Source organism: Teleopsis dalmanni, chromosome 2 (genome assembly GCF_002237135.1).
Source record: "Teleopsis dalmanni isolate 2A chromosome 2, ASM223713v2, whole genome shotgun sequence".
Classification (NCBI taxonomy): domain Eukaryota; kingdom Metazoa; phylum Arthropoda; class Insecta; order Diptera; family Diopsidae; genus Teleopsis; species Teleopsis dalmanni.
This window is the reverse complement of record NC_051847.1, coordinates 119,126,817-119,138,925: the sequence shown is the minus strand read 5'-3', so window position 1 is coordinate 119,138,925 and position 12,109 is coordinate 119,126,817. Positions and strand designations below refer to the sequence as shown.

Sequence of the window (12,109 nt, the reverse complement as noted above, 5' to 3'; positions counted from 1 at the left end):
TGTGAAAATTAGATGCAATTTGTAAGAACGAGATAGAACGAAATTTAGAATAAAAACAATGTAACAGAATATAACAAAAGTCATTAGAAGTCACAGATGAAACAGTCTGATGAGACTGTTGACTCGTCAGACTGTCAAGAAAATGTTTACAAAATTTCTTTTGCCACCGGAATTATGTAAACTTAATTAAGAAGTAAAACTTTTATTTGAATTTTTACGTCACTATAAATATCCATTTCAAGAAAAAGCAGGTGGTTTTCATTCATCACTAGCAAATGTGGACCAATGAATTTGTTCTTCAAAATAAGAGGTATGGATAAGAGGACTGCATATTTTCGGCGTAAAACTCTCCTAAACCCTATTGTATCTCGGTATATTTAAAATGGATTTCTCTTTTCGTAGAATGTTTTTATGGATAATGGATAAGAGGACTGCATATTTTCAGCGTAAAACTCTCCTAAACCCTGTTGCATCTCGGTATATTTAAAATGGATTTCCCTTTTCGTAAAATGTTTTTAGTTCTTTGAACCAAGGTGAATGAACGTGATTTCCCATCTTTGTAATTTTTTATTAGAAATCAGTATTTGTATATAGCATATAACTGTAATATCTTTTATTTTAATTATTTGCATAGTTTTACGCATTTTACAAACCAATTTTATTTACTATTGATCTATTATTTATTCACATAAAGTGATGAATAGTACACATTTTAAAAATAGACTAAATTCGTAGTTGGATATTGCTCGAAAGTTGCTTCAATTAAAGCGAAACCAACTCAGTACTACTTTATTGGTACTGAGATCTCTCTAAGTGTACAGAAAGCGTAACGATTTTTTTGTGGCTGCTGTTTTACGAAAAAGAAGGAAACTATAATCCACCTCATATAGCTTGTTAGCTAAAAAATTTATAGACTTTTTAAATTGGTTACCTTTCATTGGAATAATGTAGCCACACTTTCTCAAAAGAACTCTGTTCTTGCCCTAGATGTTTGGGACTGTTACCTTAAAGTGGATTCTTCAGATCTAAAGCCATTATCTGTGCTTAAGTGAGCTTTAATGCACAGATCTCCACCTACACCGCCACTTAACCTAACCATTATTTCAATATACAATATACTGGTATATATGATAATATACGAGTATGTATCACATAGAGACGTGGTCCGTATTTGGCTTTTGATATATTCAGTTACACATATTAAAATGTTTTTTTTTCCATAATATACTTTAAAAATACATTATTAAAAAATAACGTCAAAAGAGAGAAACATTAATAAATTAAATATGGGAAACAATTGAGGGAAAACATTTATATACGTAATTTTGAAGGTACTAGATGGTTCAAAAGAGAAATTAATTTATGTTTAAATAAATTTAAATTACAAAAAAAATCTAAACTAATATGTAATAATAATGAATATTGTAATTTAAAAATAAAATATTTTAATTCATTAATAAACCTAAGAAGAAAACAATTACATAAATAGATGTAAAAAATACTGTATCTGAAAGCATAGCACTATTTAAAATATTTTAACAAACCTACAGGTTATTCATATATTTATGTTATTTACCACAACGACTGTTTATAATACCGTTATTAATAAAACCATAATCGAATTGTCAACAAAATTTTAATAAATATTACATACATTGTACAAATTGTTAATGCATATACATATATATAATATTTGTTCAATGGATGGGGAATTTAATATCCATATCGTCTGTTTGCTTCTCCATAAAACATATATTTATATAATTTAATGTTAACTTTATATAAGTAAGACTCCTTTCGGGGAGGTTAAAATAACAACTAAAAATATTCCTAAAATATTTTCACCACACTAAACTTCATACGTCCATCATTTAGTCATAAATTTGAAAAAATTTCTAATTAAATACGAATATATAGAAAAAATATATCTAAGTTACTTTTATTATCATATACATATTAATTATTTACGACTGCATTCAGAATAAGGTTGAAATATTATTTTTTTATATTAAATTTTCAACACACATAATAACCATAATTAATCAATTAATAATACATATAATTGGAGTTGGAGAGAAATTTTTATAAACAAGCCAATTAGATTTTTTTCCATATCTTTTTTGTGTTTATATATTTCCCCACTGCAAGAATAACCTTCAAAATCATTCATAATATTTTAAAATATTATTCCCCACACAAAACAACATAAGTTCATCGTTTAATAATGAACTTAAAAACCATTATAATTAAATATATAAAAAATATGTGTGTAGGTTTATTATTATTTTGTTTATTTGTGAAAGAATTAAAATGAAATAATATACTAAATATTCTTCCAAAATTTTAAACACACTTTTTATTGTGTGAACCTAAAACAGTTGAAATAAAACTTTTTGGAGAAATGAGTCTAGATTATAACTTTTGATTACATATTCTGATTTTACATGTTATAAACTTTATTTTTGACAAGATGGATATTTGAATATTATTTAAAAAAAGTCATTAAATACTTTTAGTTTCGCTAATTAGTTTCGTTAATATCATAAAATAATTTAAAAAGCATTTAGCCATTATCTGCAGAAATTTTAAGAAATTATATACGTGGATAATATACAATCAGTCTCTTTATTTTATCACTAAATTGAAAAATAAGAAATAAAATATTTAATTAAAAGCATAATTAAAATATTTTCATTATTTTGAAAATTTATTGATTCATGACTTTATGAAATTCCTTAAAAATTAGCAACCACACTTAATATTTTTGATATATTCTTCAGTTTTTAATAAAATCTGAAGGAGTTGTCTCCTTCAACAATCACTTTTCTTTAAGTTTTCAGTATCAATTATATACAATTGTTTAGTTAGTTATATTACTTAAATTTTCCATAAAAAATTTTTTAATTAAAACTGTTTTAACTAAAACTGTATCAAGTTAAACTTTTTCACAAAATTTTATAATTCTTTTTATTTTTAAAATGTTTTTTCTTTTAATAAACAAATAAACATATTTTTATTAATTTGCATATTTAGACTAATAACTATAAAATGAATTATTTAATTTTAATTAAATAACGTTATATATATATATTATATTGTATTATAAATTGCGCGACTGTGAATGTGTTTTTAGCTAGTCAACGTCTTAAAGAAAATTAATGCAGAAATTTTTACCATAATAATAAGAATATAAATTTGAAATCATTTAATATATATATATACACATTATAATTAACGATATATAATATTATAAAAATTTAAAAGTTATTACATGTCAGAGTTATAAATATTAACTTTAGTATACCTCTCAAATTGTAAAAGAAAAGTTCTAAAAATGCTGAATAAATACTTATACCTAATGCAACTCAAATTTGCATTTTTATTTATTTATTTATTTATTTATTTATTTATTTATTTATACATTATTTAATATTTTTATATATTAATATATATTAACTATTTGGTTGTGTACGCAACAGAAAAGTGCAACTCCTTTAAAAACAAAAAATAAAATTGAAATCAAGAATAATTATATAGCTTCTATATATATTCATCATACCTATATACTATATTCACCACTTATATTAATTGCTATTACCTCAAAGTTATCTCGAGTAAACGTCGACATTTTATTAGCAATATTTGAAACTTTCTCTAATCAGAAAGAAATGTGTGCATAAAAGTTTCGATTTAAGTTATTTAATAAAATTTATTAAATTAATTTTGTCCATTATTGAGTTCACCACACATTCATAACAAAAATAAAATAATTTTTTAGTTGGAAGGGTTCGAAGTGATAAAAAACTTGGAATTTGAGCATTGAAAGCTTGTAATTTGAGAAGCCGGGCACTTGCAGTCCAAACAAGTTATATACGGAGTATAAACTAATTAAAAGCTAAATATCAACAAATAAACTAAAATTTTCGTTATTGTCTTTTCACTTTTATTCGAGCCCTTTTAACTTTTAAATAGTATAAGACGCGTCACTTTCGGCAAGAAAATATTCACATTAAAATAATTTTTATGTTATAGTTATTTCGTCTTTGTTTAGTTTGTAGGAACTTTATGTCATTTTCTTTTATATGAAATTTTTGCCGTCTTTGCAAAAGAGTTCCAATTAATTGCTTTAACGTCTAATTCGGAGCAAAAATTGGTTAACGCTTTTGAGTCCGAAAGTAATAAAGAAAACGGAAGTAAATGATCTTCTCTAAATATCAGATATTTCAAATCATGTCATATTATTTCATTTCATATTATTTTTCTTTACTAATCTGTGATAATAATTGGTGCACTTACCTTATTAATATTACACAGTTCTTAATTATATATATTATTACAGAATTAATGTGTGATCAACATTGTAAAGTTGTTAAATCCACTAAGTGAGCTTGGTTTATTGTTATACGACTTTACATAATTATACCAAAAGCAAAATCTAAACCGTTTAAGATAGCAAATAATGGGGGAATTCAAAAGGAGCTGGACTCTGAATTCTAGGTTATTCAGTTAAACCAGCTGATTTTATTTCTTACTTCTTTTGTGTTAGGAAAAAAAATGGCTAAAAAAAGTAAAAAATATAAAAAAGTGAAAAGTAAAATAAAAAAAAATTAAAAGCATTACTAGGATAATATATCAGGATTAAAATAATCCAAATTATTGGTGCCAATAACAATAAGAGATACCAGATTGTATGAACCTACCTAAACTAAAACATCACCTCACAAGACTGGGTATACTTACGGATGCAAACTATAAATTCTGTGAAGTCGAATGAGGAGTCGGTCACACACATGCTGTTAGAATGCTCTGCGCCAATGCACATATGAAATAGACTCCTGAAAATTTATATTTTTACGGAAGAGGCAATAAAACTCTGTGAAGTAGGTTCTATATTACTTTTTATTGATGTAACAGTGCTTAGAGATAGACCCGACGGTCGCAATGCCACAACCCTAACAATAATAAATAAATAAGTAAAAAATCAAATGAAAATGATACTTTTATTAATTTTTTATTTTCATTCATATGTCATCATGTAGGATTTTTAAGCACTTTAAACAACTCTTTTAATTTAAATTTTTTGAAGCATTGTAATAAGTCGATTTAGTTGATGTTCTATCGAAGTTTCAAATAATTAACAGACCTGATGCCTCGGCTACGCTATTATAATGCAGCGTATTTTATTTTACCACACTTATATTTCACCACACGTGGAAGAATGCAATTGCGCTGTATAACAAACCTGTTTTAAAGAATGTGCAAAAATATTGAGCATTAATCAACACTGCGCGACGCTTTTTTGACAGTTGTTTTAAGTAAACAGCTGAATGAAATTAACATTTTGGTGATCTAATGTAGTAAATTAGGAATAAATTTAAAATAATTAGCAATTACAATTAAATACAATATTTGAGCGTCTACTATGGCCTCTACGAGTGCTACTGCCTCACAAGATGCATGTTATATATCGCTTTTGGGGTTGGCAGAATATTTCCGCACCGCACAACCGCCGAACATAAAGAAATGCATTCAATGCCTGCAGGCGCTCTTCACGTTTCAACCGCCAACGAAAGTGGAGGCTCGTACACACTTGCAAATGGGACAGATATTAATGGCGTACACACGAAATATCGACTTGGCACGTAGTCATCTCGAGACAGCTTGGAAACTATCAGAATCGCTGCTCAATTTTGATGATGTCAAATTCGATACCGCGTCACTGCTGGCGCAATTGCACCTGCAGACTGAACAGAGTTCCTTAGCAAAGGCTATGTTGCGACGTGCAGTAGAATTATCACAAAATAACGTGTTTTGGCATTGTAAACTGTTGCTGCAGTTATCACAAATACACGCTTCAGACCGCGAATACTCACTTGCCTCTGAGCTGCTTGCAGTGGGCGCAGAATCGGCGGAAGAACAAAGCGCAACTTATTTAAAAGTTTTGTTCCTTTTATCACGTGCAATGATATTAATGATTGAACGCAAAACAAATGATGTGTTGGCATTGCTAAATTCCGCCGGTGGCATTATAGATAATCAAATAGTGAATGTACATCAGAAAGAATACCTCAAGGTATTTTTTTTAGTACTCCAGGTGTGGTACTACTTGGCATTAGGACAAGTGAAAACAGTTAAGCCAAGTCTAAAACAATTGCAAATGTCAATACAAACTATTATGGCGCCAAACTGGCCTGCTGATGAGTGTAAGTTTAATATAACAAATAAAAGGAAATAAATTAATAATTATGAAATCCAATTTTCAGTGATATTCGGTCAAAATCCCCTTGAGATGTTTGTTTGGTTACCAAAGGAACAGCTTTATGTTTTGGTATATTTAGTGACAGTGTCACACTCAATGATGGCCGGTTATATGGACAAAGCGCAGAAATATACCGAAAAAGCGCTGACGCAAATTGAAAAACTCAAATCACAAGACGACAAACCAATACTGTCAGTGTTCAAAGTGATACTATTGGAACACATAGTCATGTGCCGTATGGTTATGGGTAATAGAGATTTAGCAATCAAAGAAATAGCTGCTGCACGTGATGTCTGCCTACAATCGTCAAATCCAAATTTATTAAAACGTCATTCACCACAGCTACATTGCTTAGTTGGCTTATATTCTATGTCCACAAACTTCTTTGAAAGTGCGGAAAAACAATTTCTTGCCTGTGTACATGAGACTAGTGAACGTGATTTAAAATTATTCGCTAATTTAAATTTGGCCATAATTTATCTGCGCACAAAAAGAGATCAGGATTTAAAACAAATTTTAGATGCAGTTTCGACCGAAAACACACATACATATAGTAGTCAAGCGTTAATGGGCGGATTCTACTACGTTCAAGGTTTGCATGCATTTCACAAGAGCAGCTTTCATGAAGCAAAGTAAGTATTATTTAAAAAAATTATTTGATGCAGACTGATCTTATTTAATTCATAAAAATGACAAAAACAATTAATTAATTATTATTTTATTAAGTTTACAAAATAAAATAATATTGATTGTAAATTGTTGATTTAAATATTTTTAGTTTGGTTGCAAAAACATTTTGACGAAGTCTGTCTTATTTCTCAACATATTCTTCTTCAACTGACATTCATAATCATTCCAACACTTCGAGAACATTTATATACCTTTGTTACAAATAATTTGTGAGACCTTCCCAATAAGCGTGTGCTAATCAATCATTTCTATCTTCAATTCAGTTCTCTTCACCCAGTGCATGAGCTTGCGGTTTCTGAAAAGCTAATAGCTGTCCAAATATAAGGAATACACCTGATCGAGCAGCTGTCAATATGGTCTGATGACAATACATTATCTTAACAGAAAACGTTTTTTTCTTTTTTTGAGATCAATTTTCTTATAATCTTTAAACGAGCCAATAATGCTATATAACATGCCATATAGGGACAGAATCATTTACATATTACGGATTTTGTTCGACTAAGCACAAAAACGATTTCCACTTTGCTAAAAGATTTTTTGTAAGCAATTTTTTATGCAAAAATAAAGCTTACGCGTTTTGGATAATTTTTCGCTGTCAGTTATCTCTTACAACTTCAATAAATGATAACTGATTTTCCTGATAGTGTGTGCAATGTATGAAACTCTTTTATCATTATTTAAAAAATATAAACATTTTTTTATAGTTTAACCTGAAAAAGTGTAACAGAAAATGCCTCAAAATTTAAAGTAAAAGTTTATAGTAAAAGTTTTGTAAAATAATTGTTAAATTAAAAATTCATAATTTATTTGAAACAATGTCACAAACAATCTATAATAGATATCATATACATATTACCTTCCACTAAAAGATAACACCTTAAACAAGGCTCTATCGACAATAGGTTTAGTTTTATTGCATTTATACTTACTTATCAAGACCTAATATGGAAGGAGACTCATTAGTAGCACTGACCTTGAACACACTTCAAGCAAGGTCATTCATGCCCCGTGGATCGCTAAAACTTTAGAGACTTGAAAGTATGGCTCTGATGGTTACCATACATAACTATTTTGCGTCCACAAATGTATCGGTAAATATATTTATTTTACCGCATCTCTTCAGCAAAAACGCTCTAGCAATGAGTGCAACTAGAAGGTTTAAGAAATATAGAAATACCCTAAGATACATTGACAAACTTCTATGAATTTATGATTTTTAGACTAGAATAAGACAGAAAGTCTTTTTGTTTAACTTGGAATTCATTTTTTGTTACAAAATGTTACATTAGGTTAATGTGATAGTGTTACAATTTGCTTGGGAACTTCCATCACAGTCATTGTTTATTTTTCAAGTAGTATTAGTTCTTTATTATTTTTAATGTTATTCAAAAAATTTGTAATTCAATAAATACAAAATATATATGGGTATTGCTACGGCAGCTACGCAAATTTCAACATTTGTCAGAGTCTTGGTGACTCTGATTTATCTATATAATCTATATAATATATTAAATTATCTTTATCAATATATATATCGTACATCTAATATATATTACTATATGCAGTTAATGTCCGACAATTCCAATCTCATAGAACTTATAATACTTTTTGGAAGTCAAACGAGAATTTATTGAAATAATTCTTTAAAAATTTGACATTATCCCTGTAAATGTATAATCTCGCCTTTTACTTAGAGGTTACATATGGACCACATTATATTTTGATATAGTTAATACTCTTTAATTTCAGATATTTAAAATATATAGCACTTCTTTTAAGTTGAGGTAGAGTTTATTTACGATAAAGTATTTATAATTATCTAATATTTGACATTCTCCAACTAGATGATTAACACCACAATTTTATTTAAGTTTGCATATATTGCCTTTATTAATGCCTCTGGTTGGTTCTAGTTTGACCCTCTATCTACTATCCACTATTACAAGGTTTTTGTGGATTCAAAACGGCTTTCATTCTTAGCTATTTGAGGAGGATTCGTTCTCTCTCCACCACAACTAACTAACTAACTTGTATATCGAAATCAGCGTGTTCTGAAGTCTCTTATTTCAGACGTAACCAAGGCATAAATGTTCTGCAATTCATCTATGCAGATGAGTCGTTTCAAAATGTAAATAGAACAATAGTTTTTAATAAAAAGAATTTTTGAATAGTAGTGAATCATAACAACAAAATTTTTTATGATTAATCAATTGAATTTTTGGCTGTGCATACAGCTGTTTTCAGTATTGCCAAATATCCGTCATCAGTCATCTTTCTTAAAAATATTTTTTATATATAATTATTCGTAAATAATTTTTAAACTGCAAATACCAAGTTTTTACTTTATATAGTACTTTGCCAAATTGAAAACTCAGAGTCCGTGGTAGTTAGCCAACTGACCCACTCACTTATATTGTTCTAACTTGAAGTTTTGTTATTTTGTTGTAAAAGTATATGAACAGATTTACTTGCATAAAGCAATTCCAGAGTAAGTAAATGAATTAAGCAGCAGTACTCGATATACTATTTCATACCGCCTTCTACAAAATTCTTACATTTGTGATTACTGAGTTTTATAATTAATTTTATTATGCTTATATATATGTATTTATTTAGTATACAGATAAAGCTTATAGATATTGCATTTTTCGTTTGCCGGTGTTTTGGATTAATTATCTTAGCACTTATGATAATGTAAAACGATAAGATATACTACATTTTAATCATAATAGAGATGAAAAATTTTCATTAATTTTATTTTGCTTGTAGTCTGAAGCGTCCTTAATAGATGCAGTTCATAATCTTCAGTTGAAAACCTTTATTTATTTTTTTATATTATCTGTTGAAATGGTCTTATTGAACTTTTGCTCTTTGTAGGCGCTTCCTACGAGAAACGTTAAAAATGGCTAATGCAGAAGACTTGAATCGTTTGACTTCCTGCTCACTTGTACTGCTTTCGCATGTCTTCCTTAGCATCGGAAACTCAAAGGAAAGTATGAATATGGTAACACCTGCCATGCAATTAGCTTCCAAAATACCCGACATACATGTGCAGCTTTGGGGTTCGGCTATACTTAAAGATTTGCACCGTATGTCAAAGGATGTGCAACACGAAAAAGAAGCATATGCAAATCATGTCAAATACTCAGAGAACCTAATTGCTGATCAACGAAAATGTATGCAAAGCGTGCATCATAGCTTAATAAATTGGCTTAGTGGTGTGCCGCCCAAAACTAGTAACGCTGGTGGTGATATGGCGGGTGTAGTTCAAGCAAGTACCAGTAACTCTTCAATAGTACAACTAACACAACAGCCAACAATACTTCAGCAGCAGCAGCAACAGCAACAGCATCAGCAACAACAAATCCAACAACATCAACATCATCTACAACCACAACATCATATACAACATATGCAGCAATATGGACAATTTTATAAATAGTACTACTAGATATTAAGAGAAGTGTAAGTATATTTTTGTAAACCTAAGTTATAGTTATTGATAAGTTTAGCAATTTTTTTATATTTCTACAAATATTCTTTTATTTTTATTTTTTTTTTATTTATTTTTTACTGCAATATTCTTTATATAATAAAATCATTTTTAATAATCTTTGCGAGCTAGATTGTTTTGATTTGAATAAAAAATTGAATACAGTGTTTTGCGCTTAAACCGAGCTTTGAGGGACTGAAAAAATGGTTCGTTTTCAGTTAAACCTATAATATATAGATCAATCACTTATTCTTCATAAATATATGAGTTATCGCATTGAATAAGTTAACATAATTATATGAAATTTATTAACTGTTTCAAATATTGGCAAATGGCAACATCCCTATCCACCATCCATTATCAGTGGACTTTGAAAATATTTTTATTTTGACTAAATATAATCTATAATTTATATTTTATATATTTTTGACTGATAGTAGCAATTGTTAAACTTGAACCCCGTCAAATTTGAAACACAGACCCGCTGTTAACACATATAGCCAATGTCACACTTTAATTGTGCTATTCAAATTTGGTATTCAAATTCCGGTTAATTCCATTCCTGATTTTTAGAAACAATCACTTTTTCAATTGTTTTACTTTGAAATTAACTATATGTCGTTTGTAAGTAGATCAGTTCATACATAAAAGAAATCCCAGATATAGAATTACAGAGAAAATTTGAACTTGCAAATAGGTTTGTCACAGCAATATATAAGTTTTATTTATAATCGAGTTGTAGTTTGTATAAACCGAAAAATAAAAACGTCTATATATAAGTATAAAGTGATAGAAATATAAGTATCAGAAGTGAACACATACTTAAAGACTTGAGAGTCGAGAGTGTGCAAAAGTATATCCAGGACAGATCGCTGAAATTGTTCAATTCTGTGGATATGCACACTAATTCAGAACTGCACGTTCTCATATCAAATGCAATATATATTCCATAAGGAAGATATGCTGGGCTTCAAAGTATACTTCTATAAAATCATCTGAATAACTTGTAATCAGAATTCAACGGTGCTGTTTTTGCAAAGGCTCATCCAGTTAATCACAGACACTATTGAGTAAAAATCTTTAGACACAAACTTGCGCCTAATCACGCAAAGAAGATATAAATATACTATCAGTTCCTTGTAACTTCTATTTCAAAAAACATTACGTATGTTTCAAAAAAGTAAGGGCGTATATTTGGGTTTGGTTTAGTTTGCCCGAGAGGCTGTCCAAAACGGACAGCCTCTCGTTTTAAGCGAAAAGTACTGTATTTCTTCACGTATATATCAGCTAATTGGTCAGTTTATTCAGAATTATATAATTATTCTTCATAGCAATATTATTTTCATAATAATTATTTAATATTAACAATAAACCGATCAATAAGTCCGTATGATATATATATTTTTAGTTATAAAAATTAACAATAATTTATGAAAATAATTTATAAAAGATTCAACCTTAGTTAGAAGAAGATATAATATTTAGTTAGAAATTATTTTCTGAGTTTTATATACAAGAATTCAAAAAAAAAAATAAATAAATAAATAATGTGAGTGAAATACATAATAAATTACTAGTAAAGCTAATTCCTTAATAAAAAAAAATGTTATTAAATTATTTGTATAAAAATGTTTTAAATTTGTACTATAACCGCATAAGTCTAT

General features: G+C 28.4%; 1 protein-coding gene across 1 annotated transcript; it reads left to right on the top strand.

The window, feature by feature from the left end:
• The first annotated feature begins 5,117 nt into the window (after positions 1-5,117).
• Positions 5,118-10,526, top strand: LOC119680834 (MAU2 chromatid cohesion factor homolog). Its single transcript, XM_038093829.1, has 3 exons — positions 5,118-6,203; positions 6,264-6,891; positions 9,830-10,526. Exons 1-3 carry the CDS (start codon positions 5,423-5,425, stop codon positions 10,392-10,394), a joined length of 1,974 nt encoding a protein of 657 aa, XP_037949757.1. The 5' UTR covers positions 5,118-5,422; the 3' UTR covers positions 10,395-10,526.
• Positions 10,527-12,109: the final 1,583 nt, after the last annotated feature.

What these genes read in the sequence shown, in the direction of transcription:
- LOC119680834 (XM_038093829.1), top strand. Translation starts at nt 5,423, where the DNA reads ATGGCCTCTACGAGTGCTACTGCCTCACAAGATGCATGTTATATATCG. An exon ending in AAACTGGCCTGCTGATGAGT is followed by an intron (nt 6,204 to 6,263) that starts GTAAGTTTAATA and finishes TCCAATTTTCAG; the next exon opens with TGATATTCGGTCAAAATCCC. An exon ending in AGCAGCTTTCATGAAGCAAA is followed by an intron (nt 6,892 to 9,829) that starts GTAAGTATTATT and finishes TGCTCTTTGTAG; the next exon opens with GCGCTTCCTACGAGAAACGT.